Source organism: Poecilia reticulata, chromosome 18 (genome assembly GCF_904066995.2).
Source record: "Poecilia reticulata chromosome 18, P_reticulata-male-v2, whole genome shotgun sequence".
Classification (NCBI taxonomy): Eukaryota; Metazoa; Chordata; class Actinopteri; order Cyprinodontiformes; family Poeciliidae; genus Poecilia; species Poecilia reticulata.
The window spans coordinates 10,557,793-10,583,479 of NC_088847.1; the positions used below are offsets into that span (position 1 = coordinate 10,557,793).

The following is a 25,687-nucleotide window of genomic DNA, read 5'->3' on the forward strand; positions in this document are numbered from 1 at the left end:
CTTTGAGCTTCCGCTCATGGTATTGGGAGTGGAAGGCCACATCGTTACATTTCTTTTGTCTTCTTGCCTTTGCAACTCCAGTGAAAACAGGGTTGGGACAGGTAACTGTTGATGGTTGACAAGTTTGTTGGTTTTCAACTGGGTTGAGAGGCTCGAAGCCAGCAGAGGGAGTCATTTCCTGCTCGACCTCCAATAATGTTGGACTCTCAAAGTCGGCAGAAGGACTTGATTCCCCCTGGATCTCTGCTGATTCACCTTCCGACTTAGTGGGGCTGTCATCTTCAGAAGGGAAAATGATAGCGTCGTTGTCAACTTGGATGTTGACCCATGAAAGCTCAGCTGGAAAAGCTTCATGTTCACAAGCAATCTGTTGTTGCTTCATGTCTATATTATGGCAAATTCTTGCTTCTCTGAAAGGCGTGGAATATCTGGAATAGATATCTCGCTCGTTCCGAACGTGCTCTGAAGAGTGATCTGTCGCGATAGTAAAGTGGAACAGGTCAGAAAAAAACTGTGTGTGTGTTACATTCAAGAGAGAGGTTCCTTTCTCGTATAACAGAGATGTCATCACTGTTGATGTCATACATTGAAACTGAACTAATTTAATCTGCTGCTTGAAAAATGCCACATTTACAAATCTTTACATCTTAATGGAAATATATCTACTAAGATAGATAAATAAGAAGCATACATACAACTAGGCTCAAAAATAGTCACACCTCTGGAAAATTTTATAACTCTCTCCATAAACCCTTTTCCAGGTCAAAGCTGGGACTATGGCTCTATTAGAATAAGTAGTTTTTATTTCACGTCATTGCTACACATAAATAGAAGCCTACTTCATTGTAGCTTAATTATGTATACATAAAATTTCTTCAAACCAATAAAGTCTATTATGGAGAATTTATTTTTTTCGTTTTCAGAATTTGGGGGCTTTTTCTCGTAATTCAGGAGTCAATTTGGATCAATGGACAGCAATACTTCATCAGTCCAGAACTACAATCTTCATGTTCAGTCTTGCCATCTCAGTTTCTCAGTTCATAACCAGCCATCTGGTGAGAGCTGCTGTTTGGATGCTAATGTGCTATGGCTAGCTTATTACATTTACAGAGAGGCCCCATACATCTGCAATTTACCAATAAGATTTCTTACAGTGTTGAACAATTTGGTTATACAACGTCATGTAAATAAACCAAAACAATTTCACAAAAATTTTAATGTACACAACTACATTACATTCATCAAAATGTCCCTAAGGAACTAATAAACATTAAATCTTAATTTTCTAGTTTTCATATTGCTTGCAGATGTGTTGCCAATAGGGACATTAGAAGATTAGTTTCAATTAATTTCTACTTTATCTGATCTGACTTTGTAGCAACTTTGACTTTGTGCAAATGGTCACCATAACCCCCCAAAACAGGCATGTTTCTATGGAGCATGTGCCAAGTACTCCAGGGCCACAGAATTCAAAATATTTTGGAGGGAAAAAATCAACTGGCATTGGTCAGTTCTTGTAAATATCTAAACAGTTTAGGTGTATACATTTGATTTAATTGACAAAACTTTCTAAAACTGTTCCTAACATTTTACACATCGTACCTTAATTGGAGAAGCTGGGGGAGATTCACATATTTTGATTTCATATATTATGTTCGATTTTGAGAAACAATTTTTAAAGAATTCAATATGTTAACTAACGACAATGTCCCAATATTATGAACTATTAACCCCGTTTTAGAACTTCATGTGCCCACAAACAGCTTGAAATGAGCAGAAATTAAATGAGTTGTGATTTCAATTAAATACTAATTCCTGATCAACTAAGACTGTCCAAACGGAGCACCAGCACAGCCTGCAGATGTCTCTGATTTTGGTTAATAAGCACTACAGGGTTGGCAACAGCAGTGAACCAGTGACAAAGACGAACATGGTCCAGGAAAAAGGCCACAAATTTACACTTACCCATAACAGAAGCAGAAAGCTAGCTAGCTAACAAGGGTATGTTAGCTGCTAGTTAGCGGTAGCCTCAACTGCCTCGAACCACAATGAAGGAGCCTGCGCGCGACTCAAAAGTTTGCCAAACAGAAAATCTCGTGAGAATAGAAAAATAAACTACATAGATTACATAGTTATGCAACCACCAAATTTAAGACCTGAGATAAACATAATAAAAGCCAATTTACTGTTGTTCTAATGAATTTAGATATTTTAAAGTCTTAGATACATGAAGACTTTTTAAGGTAAGCGTAGACACCTTGCTAATTCCCTGCAGAGTTGTAGGGAGGTTGGTACCATTAAAATGTTACTAATAGCAATAATAAACTATTACTACTGTATAGTTGTAATTGGTACCCCTCTCCAGTAGCCAATGAGGCGGAGGAATACATCGATACATGCTAATAGATTAGCATGTATGGATGACGATGTAGTCATTGCATATAACAGCAAAGTGTAACTCAATAATATAAACAGAAAGCATTTCTTCAAAACAATTTTTCAACCCTATGGGTAGCACAAGCATCATTAATAATAATAAAAAGTAACCACTCACACAGCCTTGCTTTTTTATTTTATCTTAAAGCACAGCACTCTTATTTTATTCCACTACAAAAGAAGAAAAAAGAGAGGCATCAGTAGAGCACCGTAAAAGCAGAACAGCGTGCAGCTCGTCTCGGCCACAGACTGGAGCTTTCAGCCCAAGCAAAGGAAGAAAACACGAGGAGTCCCAGAACAAGTTGTCGGACATCTCAACTGTCCACTTTAACATGCAAGTTTACAGCAAAGCCTCTGCAGATGAAAGACAATGCTAAGATCAGACAGGGAGGCAGATTATAAACCAAAAACACTGAATGAGGAGAGTTTAAAGTCCAACTGCCTAAACTAGATAGACTGGAGGAATCAGACCACAGCACAGTCAGGAATAATATAATACTCTATAATTAAAATTATCTTAAAGAAAACAAACTCCAGCCAGAGGTGCGTCTTTAATCGGGACACTGTATATTCACAGGTCCACCTGGCCTGAAAGCACATTCCAGTCAGACTGCCCTTTAAGCTTCATCAGTCCAGCATGCAGCCATAGTTAAGCAGGGCGCCGTGATAACGTCTGGAAGTGGGTGAGGAAAATTAAAAATCTGAACATTGTAAGAAACTACAAACTGAAGCAAATCCCCCTGTCTCCTCTTTAAATAACAAGATAGCTCCTCATACAATCCTCTGTTTATTACATTATTAACATTACTACCTCCTCTCACGTACATTCAAGCATGAAAATCCAGAGTGAAGAGTGTTTAAAAAGCCTCTGATTGGATGAAATGTCTCAGGAACTTCAGAGATAGAGATGAATAAACAGGTGATTGTTTCATACAGTGCGAGATGCATAGCAGGATGTCAGCGCGCCCCTTGTTGTCCAATCAAACATGGCTTTCGTAAAACACCTGGCAGGGAAGGGTCTTGCTGATTATCTGTTCGGCCGCTGCCTGGCTGCCGATCTCCTCTTCTTGCGCCACCTGTTGCTCCTCCAGAGGCAGAGGGGACGACGGTGGGGACGGCGAGGGAGAGGGAGAGGGAGAAGGAGACGGAGACGGCGGCGACGCCTCGTACACGCCACAGCAGTCCCCGTCGTCGAGCGGAGGGTGCACGGACGCCTGGATGGCAATCTGCTGCGGCTGCTCGTGAACGGACGAGTTGTCCGAGTCGGCGGCTGGCGACTCGCTGCGCTCTCTCTCCCTCACCTGCAGGATGGTGAAGACGTCCCGCACGGCGATGGATGGGATCCAGCCGTGTGCGTCGCGCCGCCACTCGGGGGCATGCCGGACGAAGGTGTGCCTCATCTCCTCCACTCCCACCACCTCCAGGATCTCCTCCATGAAGGTGCGGCAGTTCATGATGAGCGGCGGCAGTGGGATGCTGCGGGCCAGCTCCTCGATGTAGCGGGCGAACTCCATGGTCTTGAACTGGGTGACCTTGGCCAGCTCCAGCGTCTTGGCCGAGGTGATGATGGGGATCCGCTTGGCGATCTCGAAGGCCTTCTGCAGTTTCTCGGCGCCCTCGGTGCGGAAAAACTCGTTGATGGCCTTCTCCGTCTTCTTCAGGTGGCTGCTCATCATGCAGAGGCGCGTGACGTTCAGGATCATGATGATGGTGAAGGTGACCAGACACACCACCATGTAGTACACGCCCATGTCGCCGTTGATGAAGACCACGCGCAGGGTCACCGTGCCGTTGGCGGTGCCATGGACGTTGGTGGCCATGCACGTGTACTTGCCTCGGTCTGAGAACTCAATGCTGGTGATGTTGAGGACGCCGTTGTCCAGCAGCCACCACTTCCCTCCTGTAGACACACACACACACACAGGACCATGATGGAGTTTCTCTGGGTTTCAGTTCATGTTTCATTTGTCTGAGGCAGAATCCTGATAAAGTCACCAACTCTGTGGTCAAAGTTTAAATCCTCTCAATCCTTCTGCCTCTTTCTGTTCTGCTGTTGACTTGTTTTCATTAGGAACTTACAGCTTCTACTGGCATAGTTCATAAAAGTTCAAAAAAATACTTATTTAACCTCTATGTGTTAAATAACTGGGACATAATCATTTGTTATCAGATAAAAGGTATCAGTTAATGAGTTATCTAAAGTTGACTGATCTTATTGATAGTCAAACAATTAATTGAAAGTGGCCATTTTCTTTTGTGTCAAGGGAGTCAAAAGTTCTTCCATAACAAGAAAAATCTAACTTTTTCACATTATGTTAAATTAAAAACAAAAAAGATAATTAAATGTTACTTAATTGTCAGCTCTATAAAATACTGACTGATAGACTGAAAATTGCAGCAAATTTAAGATACAACAGAAAAGGTTCCTCATAGGATGCTGAATAGAAAATATTTTATTCTTTTCATCTTTTACTTAATGAAACACTCAATCCCCCATCAGCAAAGAGATGTTCATACAGAAGTACTGTCTGTATTTTCTCTTGAAGGAAAGTTAAAACTTGACTCCACAAGCTGCATTGACTCACAACTGCCCTCAAAATCAACCTTACTTATGTTTTTTTTTTTTTCCGGTCATGTTACAATTGTTCTGTTTTTTTAACACATCCTCACCTTAACATTGACTGAACTTCTCATTCAGTAATTTCTGAATGAGAGGCTGACGCTGTTTCGCCTTTCAGCTAGGCTAAATGAGCGCTGTCATGATGAAACTTAAGAAACGTATCGAGTGTTTATATTTCAAAACAGAACTGCGTAAAGTCCATTTTACATCCCAAACCGGACTGTGTTTGACAGTTTCACTTTCCAATTCTGGTATGGCCCCGCCATCTTTCTTCCTGTATCAACGGGCTAAGCCTAAGGATGACCAACGGCGCCCTCTGCTGGATGGCGGATAAACCACAACACTAACGGAAGCTCTAAGCGGACGTTATTCATTATTGGAACTCATTTTATCTAATAAACAATTAATTAACAATTGATCGAAAGTTAATTAATTGTTTGCATCCTCAGAGGCCTGCAACGCTTTCAATATTTAAACACATCAATACGTTTCACCCGGTAACACTGGGCACTATGCAATCCGCATCAGACTATTCAGGGGAAACAGCGCTTTGCCGTTTCCCTGTTATACTTTTTATACATTTGTGGAAAATTACAACTGCAAACCTCACACAAAGTAAAGAATATTTTTAAAATGATTTGTGGAGTTCAAAACAGTTTTACAATAAAATGCAAACTTGTACACTGTACCTGTCCTATTTTTGTCAAAGGAAAAAAAACTGAAGCTCCATATTTAACTACATAAAATCCAGATAAAATATGTTGAAGTTCGTGTTTATACATGTGATCTTTCTGTCTCTCATTTGGAGAGAAGGCCTGCGTTTAATTACACGTGGTTTTGTGAAGGTGCATGCAGCGACAAGCAGCCAGCTGCAGTCACTCCACCAGACCAGCTGCTCAAACGAGTATTTGAAAAGACCGAACCATACTGGACCTGCAGAGCGCTGCCTGTTTGCTTTAGTTCTGGATTGCTGCTTGTCAAATCAATGAGCTGCTCGTTTTCACTGATAACCAGAATGTGAACTGTTGAGCCGCTGAGCAGTTCAAAGGAACAGCTCCAGATCAGTGTTTTCTACTGCAGAGTTGATCAATACCGCTCTGTTAGATGTTAAAGCTACAACCAAATGTAGAAAGAAGTTCCCTTAACCAAGCAGAGCCCACTGTTCATTTCTTAAGCTGTTTATTGAGGGAGATTTTAGTTTAATCCAACAGCTGTGCAAAGCGAACCGTCTTCTGCTCGGCACAACCGCGTTTCCGTCTGACTTCCACTCCTTCAATATTGTCTGTCCGTCTCTGTCGGGGGGATTTCGTGTCCGCCATCTTAATTCCGATCTGGCTTTGAATGAAAGTCGACTTTGTGGGCAGATTTCATCCCACGCGATACATTTTTAAGATTCTGCATCAACAACTCCTCGTCCTCTCCTCAGTACCAAGCAGCGTGGGAATAGAGTTGGAGAAATATCACAGAGGACTCCTTTAAGACCCGTCCACAAATAACCTGAGCAGACTGCTGTCCTCAGGAAGAGATGAATGAGTTTTCAGGAAATGCAGCTGGATAACTCTGCTTTCCCACCCATCCGCCTTTTCAGGCAAAAAAAGAAAGCAGATTTCTAATTTTATCCCAGCAGTTGACTCGCGTGAAACCACTGATGTTTTGCCAAGTGCTTCTAGAATGATTGTAGGGAAAATAACGCACGATTGCAGGAACAACCCAAGCAGCACTAATCAAGAGAATCTCATCCAGAAACAATCTGGGATAAGAGCAGGGGAAGTGAAGCCTTTTTTTCTTTTTTTTTGGAGGAAGTTCTGAGCGTACAGCTGCGGGGGTTTTTGGGTCAAAAACATTAATAATAACAATGACTCAGCCTCCTACTTCATGGCAGGTTACAACAGGTTGGCGCAGGAAAGGCACTGACATAAAGACACTCGTCCTCTCATGCTGAAAAAAATTCTCTCTCTCAAATAAAAGAAAGTCTTTCATGAATGAATTAGGAACGGTTTTATTTGTTTGTATCCAATAAAGATGGAAATGTGCCAAATGATGGAGGAAGTAAGAGAAAAATCCCCACTTTACATGAATAACTTTGTCCCAGTCAGCATATCCAGCTGTATTTTTCCATAGGTGCCCACGCTACAGCCTGTACGACCTCTGACCTTCTGTGTGCGTGTGTGTGCGTGTGCTGCTGTGTTTGGACAACCCTGATCCACTCAGAGCTGCCTGACAGGAAACTGATTATTTATTTACCTCTAGACCCTCTAAAGAAAGTTTGCGTCTTCAAGCTGTAATTTTTAGAAGTATCTACACAGACGTTTGCTCCAAATTTACCAACAGTAACATAGGATTCAGTTTATTTACCTAAACTTAGAATTTAGGTCAACTCACAAATGACTGAAATGAAAGCATGTTTTTAAGATATTTTCTGTCACTTGTAAGTTCTTCCTATCTGGGGAAAAATTTGATTAAAATCGAAAATTGGTTTTAACTGACAATATTTTTAAGCCACGTCACCCAGTTCTATCTTCTTATATAAACTGTAATTAGCAATAAAGTCTTGAAATGTAAATATTTTATTTATTTTTCCTCTCTACACTTGTATGGAGCTACAAAAACTACAAAAACCAGCTTCCACGTCATTCAAGGATCTGAAATGCTGCTCTTACTTCACTGCAAAATTTCCAGAGTTGAAGTCTTATGTTTGATTGCAACTCCTGAACTCTTCCTCTGATTATGATATTGACTGCAGCTTGTCTCAGACCATACAGTAGGCTTAGAAAAAAAAAAGCTGACCAAAGAACAAGCTTTGAAGAGAGAGGAGTCTTCCTCACCACTAATCTGCGTGTCCAGGCGCTCTCCGTGGGAGTTGAACCACTCGACGCTGGGGAACGGCTCTCCGGTGACGTTGCAATCAATCAGCGCGCAGCTCCCCTCCCTGGCAATTATCTGGCTCACTTTAGTGAACACAACTGGAACGAAGCCGCCGCCGCCGTCTGTCACGTTGCTGTTCTCTGTACGGTTCCCATCCGTGTCCGCCGATAACGCCCCGGCAGAGCGGCAGGCGATAAGACACGCCAGGGCTACGAAGACGGATCCGCTGGTCCAGTGCATTTTTTTCGACTGTTGTGCGACACCCATAGGGGGAAGATACCGTGTCATTCCTGCTGGGGCTCCATCCTGCCGGCTGGCTATCTCTTGATAGAGGAAGGCAGTTTGGTATTCAGCCCTGTGATGTGAAACATCTCACTGTAAAGGAAAAGTAATTGGTAGGTGTTAAATAGAGAGCATAAAATAACATGATTATGTTTTTTGCACATATCCAAACAAACATGTTTCCACTTTAATTTAAGAAATTACTTAAGTCACTTCAAAACAAGCAACTCCCCATTATTGTCACCATAAAGGCAATACTAGTCACATTTTGCAAAACTATTCTGGTTTGTTCAACTGTTAGTCAAAAAGCCAAAAAACAAACAAACATAAGAATCAAATTTAATCAAGCATATACTCGTCACTATTGTTCTCCATTCTTCTTGAGCAACTTGAGCTGGCACAAAAACAAATGTTGATCAAATACACATTCTGTATGTATAAGGCTAAACTGGTGACGTGGCACATCAAATAACATCTAGTATAATCCAAATAAAAACTAATTAATGGTTCAGGGATTTACATTTTTGAATGTTACATCCAACCTTTCTTCCCCAGACTTAATCAAACTTGGACACATGATCAAATCAGATTCTATGCTTGAATGTGCTTAAATACGTTTTGTTGAAAGTAAAACTAGGGAGCCATCTTAATTAAGTGAAGTGGCATAGAGTCACTTTACTTACACATATGTTGTTTTTGCTGTTGAGATTACACAACAGCCTGAGGTTTTCTATTTCCTGTCCGTGTTTAAGCGCAGTTATGAGACTGACTTTGCTTTAAATAGTCTCTGCCTTAATAAAACCCCTGTTGTGCATAAATTTACCAACAAATTACAAAATTATTAACAGTAAAGTCAGAAGCATAGCAAAACACATTTCCATAAACCCGCAACTAACTTAATATAGCAAAAATATACGTGATGTATACATCTGTAGTTGTAATATAGTTCCTAATAAACACTAGAAACGTGGCGTCTTCCTGTTGTGTACCAGCATTAGCAATTGGCTTCCTTCGTATGAAAACAAAGCCACACGGCCACATAACGGAGCAGTGTGTGGGCGCCGTCTATTTTCCGAGTCGCTATGTTCAAACACATTCGTTGCTAGCTATGTGTGAGTGAGGAAACAACCAGGTCAGAAAGCAAATGTGTACATCGTATAAATATGACATATTCTAAAACATTTTTTATTATTATTATCCAACTTCAGCTTTGCTACACAGAATAGCATCAGGGCGTGGGATGCGGCTATGTGCTGGACAGCAGTTATATATCATGGCAGCATTTGAGAAGCGTATCAGAGCGAGCTGGTGGTAGCGGTAGCTCCTATCCTCACCGAAGAGGTGCAGTGTGTGTTTATATATATATATATATATATATATATACATTGACGAGTGTCGCAGATGGTAGTCGCTGCCTAATCAAACTGGGATTTAAATACCAGCATAGCGTCGTTGCGTTACCTCGAACGGTCATCAGCAAACGGCCAACTCGGCATCGACGGTCGCCGATAAAACACCCGAAAATAGCCACAATTTCCGCACCGCCTTGGTTTTTATACTTACATCATGGTCTGAGTGCCATTTGTGCCCCAGTGTTTGGTTGAGAACCTCCCAGTAGATGGTATAAGAGGAGCTATTCCTGCTCCGAGATCTCCATCCTCCTTCCTGCCGATGCCTACTGCTGTGGAACCAGCAACAGTGAGCCGTGAGTGGGGGAGGGAGGGCGCAGCGCCCCGGCTACTCTGGTTGCACTGGCTTCTCTGATGGGAACTGCAGCTACCGGGTACTAACATTTAGAATCACGCTTTAACAGGATAAGAACAGAAAGAAGAAGAAAAATAAACTGAAATACAGATTACCGCTACCTCTGGGATTCAACCTGGATCCCATTTTACCCATTGCCCCAAATTCTTAGCCACTAAAACCTAAAAATTAACCCTTACAACACCGTTTATAAAACTGTTTATCAAACATTAAAGCTCATGTATAGCTTTCAAAGAAAGAAATGGCTTTTTTTTGGTAGCTTAGAATTACTTTCATCATTTTATGGACTAGAAAATGCAGCTGATTCATTAACTAACTGGTTTATTTGTGGAGATCATGGCTGTTTTATAGAGGAAATACCCCATGGGGTTCCACAGAGACTTATACTTGGATATTGAACATATATTGAACACGAAAAATAACCTTTCAGTATCAGATTTTAAAGGCACAGTCTGAAGTAATATATACATTTGGTATGAATGTCACCTATAAAAAACAGTAAAAATAGCAAACGTGTCAATGGAAAGCGTTTTGGTTTCACAATCAAGTCCAACAACTTGATGGTTATCAACGTGTTTTTTGTCGAACATAAACAAATTTTCTCCGTGTTATAACATGAGGAATTGTTTTCATGGGCGCAACCTGCTACTTCCATAAAGCAGCACCGCTGAAGGGCAGATGAACAACTTTTCCAACACTATATTCATCGGTTGTAGCGAGAAATAAACGTCAAGCTTTTTTTTATTTTTTATTTAAAAAACTCATTTGTTTTTAAGTTTAATGTCAGGGTTTCCATCCAGGGCTTGTGGCCCAATCTTAGACTGGATGGATGCATATTATAGCCACTACATGAATTAAGTGTATGGGTTGCCCAAGGAAATGGAGGACAAAGACAGAAAACAGTATTGACACAAGGGTATTTAATCCTGTGGTGGACCACTCACCCTGTTCTGCCTATGTCTGCATGAACATGACTTACTGCAACTGCAGCTGGTAAATGGACTGTGGTTAAAAACCCCTCAAGCTGAAAGGCTGCATGATGAAAAGGCTCTGAAAGTGGATCGCTGTGTGTCCGAGTTGCAGAAATGACAGCAGGGAAATAAGGCGCATTTAAGTCAATATAATCCAGGTTGTTACATTGTAAGCCCAGACGTGGCAAGAGACAGCCTTGCAGCTGTGACGAGTCGAAACCGAGGACCAAGTCGTAAGAGAGCGGTCAGGAGCCGAGATAAAAAATGCTCTGGTCATGAATAGAAGCCGGTGTTAAAAACAGCTGTGTCTTTTCATGCGTTTGGATCGAGTTTAGGGTTACCGAAGGTTGAATTCGTTCTTTCTCCATGCTTTCCTCTGCTCTGACCTTTTGTCGTCTCTACTCGGCTGGAAGATACCTGGAGGTACAACCGCTCTGTCAGTCAGCAAACAGCCAAAGCTTTCCTTTGAATTTAACATTTAAGTAATGTTGTCTTACAAGCGTCATATGATCCTTTTCGTACGACTGTTCGGTGTATCGAGCAGAACCTATCCGTTCAGGACAAAGGAGGCTTAGTTTGTCCACACTCCTGCAGGTGTTTGCAACAAGCGACATTTCGTTTCTGACCCCATTATCCTTCACAGATGAAAGCTCCCGCTGTACTCAAACACTTCAGAGAGCTCAGTCACGCTGGAACACAAAGAGCTACATCTGAGCACAGCGGGGAGGAAGTCAGTACAGAGGGAAGGAGAGCAGGCAACAGATGGACCCTGTTGTTCTCGGCAGGGGCCGTTATGTGATCGCCAGTGAAAGATGGACGAGTACGAAAAGTGACTCGTCCACAAAGAGTCTACTTCGAGCGGTGTCACTGACACCCCTGCATTCAGAAAAGTCTGCCCCAGAATCGTAAACTACATCTACAAAACCTAACTAGCCACTGATTGGTGTTTCTACAGCTGCTGTCACGCCGTTTCCCGCCTTACGTGTAGGCTGGTGTTCTGAAATCTGAATGCTACGTGACTCTAAACGCGTAACATTCGACTTGCCACACGTTGTAGCTATGCGTGTCCTGTTTGATGCACGTCTGTTGAACACAGCACATGCATTGGGATCAGGGGTGTGGAGTTCACAGTGTTGTGCTGCATCAGGACTGGGTGTAGTTACAAAAATGGATCTTGCAGTCAGTTTCAGCTTCCCGTTGAGGCAAGTGAAACGCCATCAGTGCAGACAGCGTGTGTACGGTGTTACTTGGGGTTAATAAATGTTATTACCAAGTCACGTGTGCACTATAATACGTGTCAGCTCACGCTACGGCGTTGTTGACGTGTCTAACAATGGTGGCTTATCTGGTGATCCTATTTTTAACCACTTGGCTCGCTCACGGAGAGCAATATTTTCAAGCCATTGAAAGTCAAGTCAGATATGCTGTGGTGGGGCAGAGGCATTAAGAAGAAATTTTTCTGTTTCGGAGAACGTCATGGTGTTTTGGTTTCCCACTAGAGGTATGAATATTAAATTATCTAATGATCATTGTTGTGGATCATGGCAGTCCATGATCTTCACTGCAAAATGAAAAAAAAATATCAAAAACTGCTAAGAAAAACACTGAATATTTAATTTGATGGCTGTAACATTTTCAGATTGAAGTTTTCTTAACATAGAGGAAATCTGACACGTCCCAAGTAGCTTTTAGAGTAAATCCAGTGACTGATTCATCAAAGTGAAAGTGAGGTATCGACTACCATTGAGTTACAATCTCTTTATAAAAGCCCTATTAAAAAAATAAATCAATAAAATAACCCTTATAAATCAACCAAAACTGAGACACACGTTTAAGAAATACACTGAGACTGATTTATATAGCAGCTTTCTCTTAAGGTGTTTGTCCAGCAGGGTTTTGTGCGTCAACATTTGTTGGGTTTGATGAGTTTCCACTGGACATGTCGGTTACATTCACCTGCTTCCACATGATGACCCAACACGTCACACCCACAGTTCATGTGAACATGTGATGGATACATTATTCTACTTCTCACTAAAAACTTTGAAGTTCTGTTTGTCTCTGACAAAAAAAAACAAAAACAAAACAAAACAAAACAAACCCCAAATGAACCAAAGAAGAGAAAAACAATCTGCAGATATTAAAGAAGTTGATAATAACCAATATAAAACTTATTCCCTGCCTTCCCTGCCAGTGAGAACTTTTAAATTTGACTTTGGTTACAATCCAAAGTGAGGTAATTAGAAACTTTCACAATTGCACCAAACAATAAATAAAAAAAATTCCCACATGTGCCCCCGAAAGATGGAAGCTCTGGTCACAAAGCCTCTTTGATGAGCAAAGAGAGTCTTCTGAAAGCCTGTGGACAGAAATGTGAGAGATGACAATCAGGATTTTACCAACACACGTGTGTTTTTTTTTTTCTCTTTCTTTGTCTGCGTACCTCATCAATCTGCTCTGGCGTGGAGAGGGAAAAGGCCGCTCTGACGTAGGGGCAGGGGTCGCTGCTGTTGATCATGAACACGCCTCCGGGAACCAGCAGCACCTTCAGGGGCGTTTGTGAGACGATCAGAACAGCAACAGACTAAACACGACCCTGAAATCTCAGGAATGTTTATTAAAGCTTTAAGTTTCCTTCATCCCTTTTTTCTGGAATGCTCTGCCTTCTCACGACTCCAACAAATTACGCAAAATGATGACGATGCATTCTCAATAAAGATCAAATATGTCCAACGCCGTGTTTCTGCCCGCGTTTTATTTTAACAATTGTATACCCTTCAAACTGTCTTATATTCTTATGAACAATCATTTGGCTTTTCTCACCCTAAAAAACCTCCAAAATATCAAATCCATCACAGAACTTGCAATCTGAAATTTTATTCACTGCATTGACGTCACTGTTTTAACTAGACAGATAATTTTGTACTTCATTGTATATTTTATTGTTATTAACTTATTGTTGTAAGGCAGGGGCCTGCCTCAAAATCCACAAGTTGGACTCTTTGGAAAATTGCTCCCAGTAATGTGTTTTAAAATCTGATTTTCTAGTAATTAGGTTGGAATATATGTGCTTTTTTTTTCTTTTTAAGAAAAAGAAAAACCATATCCATTGTCTTTTATGTTTATCTTCATTTCAAATCCTAAATATCAAAATAAAACACGGGTTCTTTAAAAATGAACAAAAAGTAGATGTCTGTCTAAAAAGTGTTGTTTTCTTTTCTTTCTTTCAAAAAGTGATGTCACATTTGTGGCTCTAAACAAGTTTTATTTGTCTGTCCTGAGAGCAAAACGGCTCTTTGGGTTATAAAAAGCTGCAGCGCATCAGAGAGAAAAGCAGAAAACTAGCTGCGACCTAATTCAATTTAAAATTTCAAGTATAAGGTTAATGCATTTATTGTGCATTGTTCCTGATTAAATAAACACACACCTGATTTAATTACCTAATTACTTGCAGACGCTGTGAGGGCTTCATGTAGTCAGGATTGCGAGTTGAAGGGCTCACTGTGCAGAGACCTTGGAAAAGCCTGACTGCGCCCACTCACGGTTAAACAAAGCCGGCCGGCTGCTCGTCATAAGGGTTTTACACTCTGTGTGTGTGTGTGCGTGTGCGTGTGTGGGAGGAAACAATGTGCCGAGTGGCTGCTTCACATAAACCAACCTACTCTCCACTGAGAGACAAAACCTTCAACAGCCCTCGTGAAGCTCAGTCTCACATACACAGGTACCTCCAGGGTATCTGCGGTGTGCATGTTAAGAGTGCAGCAGATTCCCAATGCGGTTGGGTGGAATCAAATCAGGTGTGTGTGCTGACCTCTTTCTCCAAAGCTTTCTCCATAATGAGCTGCTGGGTGTCAGCGACGCCCCTTAGCTTCATCCACAGGAACATGCCTGCTGACGGGGCATGCCACTCGGCCAAGTCTGCAAACAAAAAAACAAACAAAAAAAAGAGATAGAGTGTATTTGTACGTGTGTGGCCTTCATGATTTAATGCTCTTTTTTTATTTTACTGCAACAAATCTGTGCAGTAAACTGCAACTGAAGACAGGTTGTTTATCTCCTGTCAACAGTGATTCATCAAGATTTCCTCCACTCTTGGCGGGGCACGTTGTTGAAACAGGACGGCTGGTTGCACAGAACCATCTGGGATGCAATTTGTGCCAAAAGTTGGGGAAAATGCAGAAACTTTGTTAAAAAAAAAAAAAAAAAAAGTACTCCACAAATATTTTCTTTGTGGAAGAGCTGCGTTTGAAGGAGCTCCACACGAGCCATGAAGGGGACAGAAGGTGATCTGGTCGCTTGAGACCAAACCTAAATATTTTGCATATATTCAAAGTTTTGTGAGTGGAGGAAATGTAAGAGTAAAACACCACCCTGTGTCATCTTTAAACAGTAAATGTCATTTAAATCCCATTTTATATCTTAAATCTTAGCATCAACATCCACAATGACTCTTTGAAGATGAGTTACACAACATTTCATGTCCCTTTTTGATAAACAGGAACTTGAGGGCAAGGCAAAATGATAATTTTGGACTTAACCGTATTGCTTTTGTTTGTTAGCAGGGAAATTATTATTATTATTAAAAAAACAAAACAGAATCTGCTAATCCACAATAAAGACATGTACATGACTAATGATTATGTAAAATTGTGCTTCAAACACTCAATGCTGAGTCCACTGACCTTTGAGCCACTTGTCAGCTGAGTTTATCATGGCGTCGCGCTGCGTCCTGTAGAACTCAATTACCCTGCGAGGGCACAAGAAACCGCAGTGATTTCCATATTATTAACTTTTGTGCAGCACAACAGCATGTAGCTGCGTCCCAGACGGGAGAAGACGGTACCTGTCTATGTGCTGGAGGAAGCCATCTTGTCCCCAGCTGTGCAGCAACTGAGACACCATGAGCTGAGAAGGGAGGAAAAACATCTGGCTCAAACGATGGGATCGCCGCAAAGTGAACCTTTAGATCATTTGTTCTATTCCAAGGCCGTAGTTAGGAACAAAGTAATGATACAATCCTATTTGCAAGCCTTTCTTACAGGCTTGTTTCAGCTTATCGGTGTTTTTTGGGTTTGAGGTGAGCAGGACCACTTACAGGTTTTCCCACATTGCTTTTCAGACAACTAAGAAACTAATTCAACATGCAACTTTTTCATTTATTGCTTGGAAATTTAATTTATTTTTTTGTTGTTTTGTTTTTTGTGTTTAACTGTGCAATTTTTGTAGTGGCCAGAACAGGCCAGCAATTTTTCAGGGGGATACAGCTAAAGGAAAATAAAAAGTAAAAAGGAATAATTAAACTTAACCTATTTCATAAATATATATAAATATATGTATTAATATAGATTATTAGTGTATTTATTGGGTTTTACAATGTATGCCGTTCTATGACCTTAACATGTTTCTCTGGAGGGGCCAGTGAGGTAGCCAACATTTTTTTAAGAAGGGACCACGGCCCCGCTTGGCCCCCACTTACGAGCGCCAGTGGTTGTTGAACATCTTAGTCAGGTCCCCCTTTAAAAAATATTTTTAATCTTCCTGGTTACAAAATTTTTTTTTAAAAGTCAGAGACGAATGTGCTCTAAAATATATTTCAATTCAGTGTTAAGAAGTTCACCATCCCCCTCTTTGAGGTTGAGAAAACTGTTGTAATGTTGATGTTGACAATAAATCAGACCCTTCTCTCTTTGTGGATTGATTTCTGAAGTGTTGTATTAAAAAAACAAACAAAAAAAACAAGAAGTTTTAAAGCTTCCCTCACTTGTGTGAAGGTGCTGGTGTGCATGGTAGAGGCCTGGATGTGCAGCACGATCCGGTCGACCAGCGGTTTGGGACCCGTGACGAAACCAATCCTCAGGCTGGAAGCAAACAAAAAGGACGGAGCAAAGCAATGAAGCGCAGCAACATGACGCAGAGGGGGAGCTCTGCTCCTGCCTTATAGTGAAAGATTAACTCTGTTAAATCTAACAAGTTTCTCAACCTGAATTCACTTGGCTTGGACAAGCTGTGTTTCACCTGGGAGATTTCCATAAACTGAGGGTAAATGAATAGTGAAGACATGACACTGTTTGTTCCCGACAACGGTTACTAAAAAGATTCAGTTATCAAATCCTAAACCTGATAAGAGGTTCCTTAAATAGTGAAACAAAACAATGACAAAAATGACCTCCAGTGTGCTAAAGGGATATTTCACTGTTTTGTGGCACCTGGAATAACTTAGATTATCTCTTTTTTCAAATTGTATAATGTCTGGACTTGTTGAATGACCAATGGCGTTTTATTAAGCTAAATACAGATTCTCTCTATGTGAGCTTTTGTTTTTAAATTCCTAAAAATGATGGGTTTGCGGCTTTGTTTGACGTTTTAGACCCACACGTTCAATTAAAACCTGATGTTGTCTAGAAACCATACATATAAAAATGGCCTTTTATTCATTTCTGAACATGCATTCATCAGTAGACTAGACACCAAAACATTAATGTGAGAAACGCTATATAATCATGTAATTTTGCATATTAAAAATAAAGGATGTTAAAATAGTATTACTCAATGTAAAAATCAGTGCATGTATCAGAGTTTTGTCCTTTGAAAAATGTAAGATACATAAAAGCCTAGAAAATCAAACATTTTCAATACTTAAGACTTCTCAGACTGTGTAGGAACTTTCCCTCCTAAAAATACAAACAACAACAGTCTCGCAGGAAAATTTTGCAGGTATGGTCCAGACTTTGTTGAGACCAATCAGTCAAATCACAAACAACAAACCTGAAGCGATGCAACAAAGAATCAGATGCTCACCCTGATGACAGGATCTTAGAGAAGGAGTCGGTCCTGATGATCCTGCCGTCCACATCCATGGACAGAAAGGTGGGAGCCCACGGCTGCCGCAGGGAGACACACGAGGCGAGTCGGCTTCATTCAGCGATTTGCGACTCATTTTCAGCCAAAAAAAACACACACACACAATCAAGCTAACCTTTTCAAACTGAAGGAAGTAGTAGGGGTCGTCCTCGATGATGAGGATGTCATAGAGCTGGGCCAGCTGTCGCGAAACAGCAACAGAAGCATCACCGGCTGCTTTCATAAATCTGAGAACAAGATCGAGATGAACGCTGACACACACCGGAGTCTTTGTGTCTGCGGACAAACCTTGTAGATGTCCCTCTTCCTCTCCGCCGTCATGGAGGCGCCGGTGGGGTTCCCTCCGTTTGGGATGGTGTAGAGGATTCTGGGAGCCGTGCTGCTGGGCTCGCGCACCTCTGACGGGTCCCAGCGAGACAAAACCTCCTTCAGGGCTTCGGGGATCATGCCGTGTTGATCGCTGGGAATGTTGATGATGTTACAGCCAAGAGGCTGGAGCTACAGAGACACAAGGTCATAAGGTTGGAGTTAATTTATGTTTCCCGACCCGATAAAAGTTCTCACTAGGCCTGACACAATAACAACAAAGGTCAAAGGGTCGGGACTCAAATCCGTGACGGCTGCATAAAAAACTGAGGGTCATGCGCTTTTCACAAGCACGATTGTTGTCAAATCGAAATTGCTGCGCTCATTTTAATTTATCATGTGATTAATTGATTTATCGCTTAATGTAACAGGCTTAGGACTCACCGCTGCAAGCGTGCCAGAATATGTGGGCGCATCCAGGAGAACGTTGTCTCCAGGGTTAACCAGCATCTCAAATATCTAAAAAAAAAAAAAAAAAAAAACACAAATAAAAGTCAAACATCAGATCAAAAACATTACAGTGTTTGACTTGGATGCTTTGTGTTGCCAAAACAACAGAATTTCAGATATTCTCAGAGCTTCTAAACGTGTCACACAACTAAAAACAAGCAAGCAAGCAGGAGACTAAACATAAACCTCAACGTCCCTGAAATATTTCATGTCAAAACTTTTTCACTATCAAATTTCCAGAGTTCTCGATTCGTAAGGATGGACAGATTGGACATTTAGAAGACTGAATACAGAATAAATGCTGGAAATACAAAAGAAGTCTTCCCAACATCTAGTCTATCTTTCCACATTTATCCACAGCAAGAAGACCAAAAACATCTAAATCCACTCTCTTCATGACTGTGGGATGTAGCGTTACCTTGCAGAGCCCCTCCTGGCTCCCCGTGGTGACACACATGTCCATCTGCCCCTTCTCCTGGCTGTAGCCGATGGTTGGCGGATTGTGCAGGTCCTTCTGCAGGTTCTTCATCCACGTCAGCAGCTCGGGGATTCTAACACAGGTGGAAACTTAACTTTAGTCACTTGTCCGCGCTGCTCAACAGAGAACGATGTAGGAGACCGAAGTTCAGTACAACACCATGTGCAAGTGTAAAATATGAGACGGAAGAGTGTGGTGCACCCGTTAGAAGCGGAGTACTGCAGGGCCCTCTTCATCGCGGTCTCATCGAAGGTGACCGTCTGGCCGTTTTTGACCTTGATGGTCGCCGATTGGAAGGGGAAGGTGTTCGGGTTTGGCGCGCCACCGGCCAGAGAGATGAGGGACGGAGGCGACCGCTGCTGGAGCTCGGCTTCAGGAGGAAGACAAACAGAGAAGACACTGACGCATCATCTCATACTATAAGATCTTGGTACTGAAGCTGTGCTCTGGCAGGTATTCATTCATTTGTTGTCATACCACAGTATGGTACGCTGCATAATTTAGAACCAAATAACATTTGATTGGTGATTGGATGTATGTAATCATGGAATGAATGAGTTCCCCTTGACCCAATCAAACAGCAGCATAGTCTGGTTTTAGTCCATTGCTTCTAACATGGATCCTTCCATGTGAGAGTAGCTGGTGTTTGGTCAGGTGTTGTGATGGAGAAGAAACTCACTCAGCAGTCTTATCGGGGAGGGTTTTCTGGCTCCACTGACTGCTGTCAGAAAGCGAGCGTAATTCATGGTTCCTGTGAAATTACAAAAGCGTGAAAAAATAAGAAATTTTTTCACTGCAGATGAGATATTCAGTTCCCGGTTCCACAATAAACGTAGAGAACAGTATGCTTTGTTTTTCGTGGGTTGTTGTGCATTGCGCACTCAGTAGAACTGAAGAGAAAAGAGAAAAACTATTTAACATGCTCTGTTTTCAGTATGCTTTCAACTCTGTACACTTATTAAAGACAGCTCGCATTAAAGGAACGTATCAAGGAAATAAACCGTGTTGGGTTATAAACTAGAAACCTGGCTACACATTGGTTTACGAGAGATATAGATAGCATACGAAGTCGTTTTTACAGCCACGCTCAGCTATACATAACTTGCCTTAAGAGTGTGTCCCGGTGGTTTCTGGTTAATGTATTTCTTCAACGTGCATACCTACAGTGGACAGCGGCTGTGTACCTGAGCTACATTATCCGAGCTGGAAGACAAATACCAACGACACATTTATGAGCCACATTTCCGCTTCAAAAAACTACAACCTATTCTGTAAAGATGGCTGTTAATCCTCACCTGGTTGGAAACGACGTTGAGCTTCAGTCATGTCTCAAAAGCTAAACTTGTTTTGTCCATTAGGGGGCAGCAGCGTACGGTTTTCATTGACAGGAAACGGAAATGACCAGAAATACGTCCGTGTTGATAGCTTAGCTCATTTTAGCATAACGTTGCTAATCTGCTGCAGTAGATGTTAAAAATATATATATATTTTTAGTTTAGAACAGCTCTGTTAAAATACTTTTTTCCCCCGAAAATAGAGGAAAACAGTTTTCTTTAACTTGAGCAGCTAATTTGTGTATCGTTTCAGTGCCTAATAACAATCCCAAACAACAACAAATGTCGTGCTGAACAGCCGCTGGTGTCAGTTAAGGTTCAACAATGATTGCAGGTATTCTGTTGCGGTAGGAAACCGATCGCTCTTAAAGAGTTTTATGCACAACAGTGAAACCTGCGTTGACATGTAGAGCTGCAGACGTTGCTTTCCGTCGTTCCAATGGGAAAAAGGAAAGACATGATTCACCCCAGGTTTCTCGGTAAGTTGCGATTATTTATTCATTAAAACTTAACTCGATCATACTGTTATATTGTAGTTGGTACACTTGGTCCTGTGTGTAGTTTGATGGTGTTTGGAATACACCATCAAAGGAGAATTGATCACTGTATGAGATAGTAGAATAAAAACAAGAATAACATTGAAAATAAACAATGTTTCATATTGATTTATTTGTCAATATGATAGGTTTAATTGAAATACAAAATAATAGAAGTATACAATTAGAGGCTTGAAAAGTGAAAAACTTCAAAAGTATCGGTTTTCTGAAACCAACATCCAATCCTCAACTTGTACTCCAGTGACGTCACTGATACGTATGGCAGGATGGAGTGTTTCCAACATTGGGTTCGCAATATGATAAATACATGCAATACAAAGCTTCTATTATACACATTTTCAATCAAACATATTAACAATTTGAAGCGATATTATAGCCGCAGATTATGGCACAATTAGGTGCCCGTCTTTATTATTTCTGTTTATCGCTATTTGTTTTTATTTGAAACATGAGGAGAAATCCATCCATCCATCCATCCATTTTCTTCCGCTTATCCGGGGTCGGGTCGCGGGGGCAGCAGCTTCAGAAGGGAGGCCCAGACTTCCCTCTCCCCAGCCACTTCTTCCAGCTCCTCCGGGGGAATCCCAAGGCGTTCCCAGGCCAGCCGAGAGACGTAATCCCTCCAGCGTGTCCTGGGTCTTCCCCGAGGCCTCCTCCCGGTGGGACGTGCCCGGAACACCTCACCAGGGAGGCGTCCAGGAGGCATCCTTACCAGATGCCCGAGCCACCTCAACTGGCTCCTCTCGACGTGGAGGAGCAGCGGCTCTACTCTGAGTCCCTCCCGGATGACCGAGCTTCTCACCCTATCTCTAAGGGAGAGCCCAGCCACCCTGCGGAGGAAACCCATTTCGGCCGCTTGTACCCGTGATCTCGTTCTTTCGGTCATGACCCAAAGCTCATGACCATAGATGTGGGTGGGAACGTAGATCGACCGGTAAATCGAGAGCTTCGCTTTTTGGCTCAGCTCTCTCTTCACCACGACGGACCGGTACAGCGCCCGCTTCACAGTAGACGCTGCCCCAATCCGCCTGTCGATCTCCCGCTCCCTTCTTCCCTCATTCGTGAACAAGATCCCCAGATACTTAAACTCCTCCACTTGAGGCAGGACGACCCCCCTGACCCGGAGAAGGCACTCTACCCTTTTCCGGCTCAAGACCATGGCCTCGGATTTGGAGGCACTGAGCCTCATCCCGGCCGCTTCACACTCGGCTGCGAACCGCTCCAGTGAGAGCTGCAGATCACGTTCCGATGAAGCCAACAGGACCACATCATCCGCAAAAAGCAGAGATGCGATCCTAAGGCCACCAAAACGGATCCCCTCAACACCTCGGCTGCGCCTAGAAATTCTGTCCATAAAAGTAATGAACAGAATCGGTGACAAAGGGCAGCCTTGGCGGAGTCCAACTCTCACCGGAAACGAGCCCGACTTACTGCCGGCAATGCGGACCAGACTCTGACACCGGTCATACAGGGACCTGACAGCCCGTATCAAAGGGCCCGGTACCCCATACTCCCGGAGTACCCCCCACAGGGCCCCCGAGGGACACGGTCGAACGCCTTCTCCAAGTCCACAAAACACATGTAGACTGGTTGGGCGAACTCCCATGCACCCTCCAGGACCCCGCTGAGGGTGTAGAGCTGGTCCAGTGTTCCACGACCAGGACGAAAACCACACTGCTCTTCCTGAATCCGAGGTTCGACTATCCGACGGACCCTCCTCTCCAGGACCCCTGAATAGACCTTACCAGGGAGGCTTAAGAGTGTGATCCCCCTGTAATTGGAGCACACCCTCCGGTCCCCCTTTTTAAACAGGGGGACCACCACCCCAGTCTGCCGAGGAAAAAGAGGAAAACATGAGGAAAAAATGAAACCAAAGTCCTTAGGTTAACGCAAATATTAAATCACCACTTGTTATTTGTTTCCTTATGTAAGCATATAATTACCTCAACATGTATGGATTTGCATGTTGGCGAAGATATCGGGTTTCGACATACCTGTGACGATAACAAATTTTGCTGGACGATGAATTGTCCCAGAAGTCATTGCGATAAACCATAATATTCCTGTTTTGGTATAATTTTCATTTTCAAGTAATATAATGATAAAGGCATAATAATGGAAGTACACATTCTGAAAGATCTATAAACTTTAAATTATAATGAACATTTAACACTAGAGCTGGAAGATATTTAAAAATATCCTAAATAAATAAACAACAAATAAAATCAATTTGTCTCTGTAAACAAAACTTGTCTTTCAAAACGAAGGGTAGTTGAGACCAATACCCAGACTGAAGACTTTTGTTGTAAAGTTTTTGGTAGAAGGAGAGAGAGAAGAGAAAAATGCTAATTCATGCAAATGGAAATGATTGAGCTTGTTTAAATTTATCATGTGATTAATTAATTCACTGCTTATTGCGACAGGCCTATGATTCAATTCAGTAATATTATGAATGTTTTAATATGTTTTTGAATCTTTGTGTTTGTCTCTTCTCCCCTGCAGGCGAAGGCAGCTCCGGTCTGCACAGCATCCACAAGCGGAAGCACAAAAAGCACAAGAAGCACAAGAAGAAACACCACAGCTTTGTCGAGGCCCCGGAGCCACAGCCCATCCCTGTCCCCATCCCGGTCCCCGTCCCTCGGCCGCCGTCTCAGTTCAGACTGAAGATCAAACTGGGGGGGCAGACTCTGGGCACCAAGAGGTTAGAGCTAGCTTCACGTTCCTACTGTTAACATCTCTGTTTATTTATCTGGATACATGATCACTTACTGGGATTGCGTCCCGTTCCAGTGTTCCCACCTTCACCGTCCATCCTGGCGTGGCTCGTCCTCCCTCGCCGCTGATGATCCTCGATAACGACGTGGACGATGATGACGAAGACGATGATGACGATGAGCCCTCTGTACCTTTGGAGCAGTACAGAGCTTGGTTGGGTAGGTTACATTAAAAGCCTAACGCATGAATCAATGGGGAAAAGTCCATTTTGCTATGTTGAGGAAGAACCCATTAGCTGAGGAAATAAACAAGTTTTACAGCTCAGATAAGTTGCGATAATCAGTTTATAGGTATTTCTTTGGTTTATACTGTCAGTGACAGTAATAGTGTCAATCAGTTCAAGTTAAACTGCCATAAAATAAGGCCTTACAATCAATGAAAACGATCATCTAATTCCTGATCCACCGACCTTTTAAGTCGTTGCCTGAGGGAAGTAGCTTACAAACACACTGGTGTTATCTAAGCCAGTTAGGTAGTAACAATGGCCGCCTTCTCTCTCTGAATCTTTTTCGTCGGATGTCAGATGAAGACAGTAACATGGCTGCGTCCCCTCTGCCAGACATGGACTCCGACTCCATGCTGGGCGGGCCCGTGGACGAGGAGGAGCGGTGGCTGGATGCTCTGGAGAAGGGCGAGCTCGATGACAACGGAGAGTTGAAGAAAGAGGTCGACGAGTCCCTGCTCACCGCCAGACAGGTGAGACGGAGAGCAGGGGCGATGGAACGTGTTTATATTTATGTGTGTGTATATATATATGTGTATTTTATTTTACAGTTGGGGCCATTAAGGTTTGGATGAAAGTGGGTGGAACAAATTACAACTTTCCTTTTAACATTTTCACTTTAAATCGCGATAAGATACACTAGTGAAGTTTATTTGTGTGGCTCATTTCAGCAACAAGACAGTTCAAAGTGCTTTACACCATAAAAACATTACAGTAAATAATCATAAAACATGACCTTTTTAACGATATGCTATGACAGCTTATCTTGTTACTTGTTATAACTTGTGCTAGTAGTAGCATGTCAATGTTAAATATGAACCTTGTGGTACCCCATGTGTACAAAGGTTGTAGAATTCTGGATATTTTTTGTAAATCACCATAAACTCATCCTCTGATTCATGAAGTCAGCCTTTTCATTATGACCCATTTCTTGGTGTTCCTCTTCAGAAAGCCCTTCTGCACAAGCAGCAGAGCCAGCCTCTGCTGGAGCTGCCCATGGGCTACAAGGAGAAGGAGATGACGGCCGAGATGATGCAGAAACGGGAGGAGAGAGCCCGGAAGAGGCGTCTGCAGGCGGCCAAGAAGGCCGAGGAGAACAAGAACCAGACCATCGAGAGACTGACAAAAACCAGCAAGGCCAAGATCAAAAGCCTCAAAGAGAGAAAGTCCAAGCAGAACCAGTGTCCCATGGTTCGCTACAGCGACTCGGCACAGGGAATCGCCATCTCCTTCCCCGCGGGCGTCCCCACGCCGGTGCCGGCTCCCGCTCCGCCTCCGCCGGTGGCTCCGGTGAACTGTGGCGTGACGGGGTGCACCAACTTCAAAAAGTACTCTTGTTCTAAGACTGGGGTTCCTCTCTGCAGCCTGGAGTGCTACAGGAAGAACCTGCAGCTTGTGCAGAGCGCGGCGTGAACCATTATGTTTGTTCCTCACATCGGACACCCTGATGTGAACGGTATATTTTTTGAATTTACTGTCTTTTTTGAGAAATGAATTCATTTTCAGTGTGGCGTGACTTCTCAACATGGTCTTTTTGTCTCTAACCATCATACTTCAGTGCTGCAAATGTTTGTATCAAAATGTAACCAAATATTTATGATTTCTATCATCATGACTACAGAGAGGAGGAGGAGGGTTTTATTTTCCAGGTTCTGCCAAATGTAGACCACATTTTGGTTATTGTTAAACATATTTTACATTCTTA

At 42.4% G+C, this 25,687-nt stretch overlaps 3 protein-coding genes across 5 annotated transcripts; 1 reads left to right on the top strand and 2 right to left on the bottom strand.

The window, feature by feature from the left end:
• Positions 1 to 2,550: 2,550 nt before the first annotated feature.
• mfap3l (microfibril associated protein 3 like) lies at positions 2,551 to 12,428 on the bottom strand. Its single transcript, XM_017308611.2, has 5 exons — positions 11,436 to 12,428; positions 11,105 to 11,355; positions 9,767 to 10,007; positions 7,882 to 8,296; positions 2,551 to 4,336 (listed from the first exon to the last, which is right to left on the bottom strand). The coding sequence occupies exons 4-5, from the start codon at positions 8,207 to 8,209 to the stop codon at positions 3,417 to 3,419; spliced, it is 1,248 nt and encodes a 415-aa protein (XP_017164100.1). The 5' UTR covers positions 8,210 to 8,296; positions 9,767 to 10,007; positions 11,105 to 11,355; positions 11,436 to 12,428; the 3' UTR covers positions 2,551 to 3,416.
• Positions 12,429 to 12,788: 360 nt separating this feature from the next.
• aadat (aminoadipate aminotransferase) lies at positions 12,789 to 20,547 on the bottom strand. Of its 2 annotated transcripts, XM_081598912.1 has the most exons (15): positions 20,389 to 20,547; positions 20,200 to 20,296; positions 19,773 to 19,844; positions 19,295 to 19,463; positions 19,034 to 19,166; positions 18,550 to 18,624; positions 18,088 to 18,297; positions 17,915 to 17,980; positions 17,737 to 17,819; positions 16,700 to 16,796; positions 15,782 to 15,843; positions 15,621 to 15,685; positions 14,750 to 14,856; positions 13,382 to 13,483; positions 12,789 to 13,297 (listed from the first exon to the last, which is right to left on the bottom strand). In XM_081598912.1, the coding sequence occupies exons 3-15, from the start codon at positions 19,837 to 19,839 to the stop codon at positions 13,256 to 13,258; spliced, it is 1,278 nt and encodes a 425-aa protein (XP_081455038.1). In that variant the 5' UTR covers positions 19,840 to 19,844; positions 20,200 to 20,296; positions 20,389 to 20,547; the 3' UTR covers positions 12,789 to 13,255. The 2 variants fall into 2 exon arrangements, with proteins under 2 accessions (XP_081455038.1, XP_008426155.1); XM_008427933.3 differs by lacking the exon at positions 20,200 to 20,296 and having other exon boundaries at positions 20,389 to 20,447.
• On the top strand, positions 20,438 to 25,498 carry ino80b (INO80 complex subunit B). 2 transcript variants are annotated; one of them, XM_008427932.3, is made up of 5 exons: positions 20,438 to 20,906; positions 23,487 to 23,685; positions 23,775 to 23,917; positions 24,319 to 24,455; positions 24,931 to 25,498. In XM_008427932.3, the coding sequence occupies exons 1-5, from the start codon at positions 20,867 to 20,869 to the stop codon at positions 25,393 to 25,395; spliced, it is 984 nt and encodes a 327-aa protein (XP_008426154.1). In that variant the 5' UTR covers positions 20,438 to 20,866; the 3' UTR covers positions 25,396 to 25,498. The 2 variants fall into 2 exon arrangements, with proteins under 2 accessions (XP_008426154.1, XP_008426153.1); XM_008427931.3 differs by having other exon boundaries at positions 20,440 to 20,906; positions 24,283 to 24,455.
• The last annotated feature ends 189 nt before the right edge of the window (positions 25,499 to 25,687 follow it).

What these genes read in the sequence shown, in the direction of transcription:
- aadat (XM_008427933.3), bottom strand. Translation starts at nt 20,419, where the DNA reads ATGACTGAAGCTCAACGTCGTTTCCAACCAG. An exon ending in TCAACGTCGTTTCCAACCAG is followed by an intron (nt 19,845 to 20,388) that starts GTGAGGATTAAC and finishes GTAATTTCACAG; the next exon opens with GAACCATGAATTACGCTCGC. An exon ending in CAGTACTCCGCTTCTAACGG is followed by an intron (nt 19,167 to 19,294) that starts GTGCACCACACT and finishes CACCTGTGTTAG; the next exon opens with AATCCCCGAGCTGCTGACGT.
- ino80b (XM_008427931.3), top strand. Translation starts at nt 20,867, where the DNA reads ATGGGAAAAAGGAAAGACATGATTCACCCCAGGTTTCTCG. An exon ending in CAGACTCTGGGCACCAAGAG is followed by an intron (nt 23,686 to 23,774) that starts GTTAGAGCTAGC and finishes GTCCCGTTCCAG; the next exon opens with TGTTCCCACCTTCACCGTCC. An exon ending in CCCTGCTCACCGCCAGACAG is followed by an intron (nt 24,456 to 24,930) that starts GTGAGACGGAGA and finishes GTTCCTCTTCAG; the next exon opens with AAAGCCCTTCTGCACAAGCA.
- mfap3l (XM_017308611.2), bottom strand. Translation starts at nt 8,209, where the DNA reads ATGACACGGTATCTTCCCCCTATGGGTGTCGCACAACAGTCGAAAAAA. An exon ending in CCTGGACACGCAGATTAGTG is followed by an intron (nt 4,337 to 7,881) that starts GTGAGGAAGACT and finishes GTGTGTCTACAG; the next exon opens with GAGGGAAGTGGTGGCTGCTG.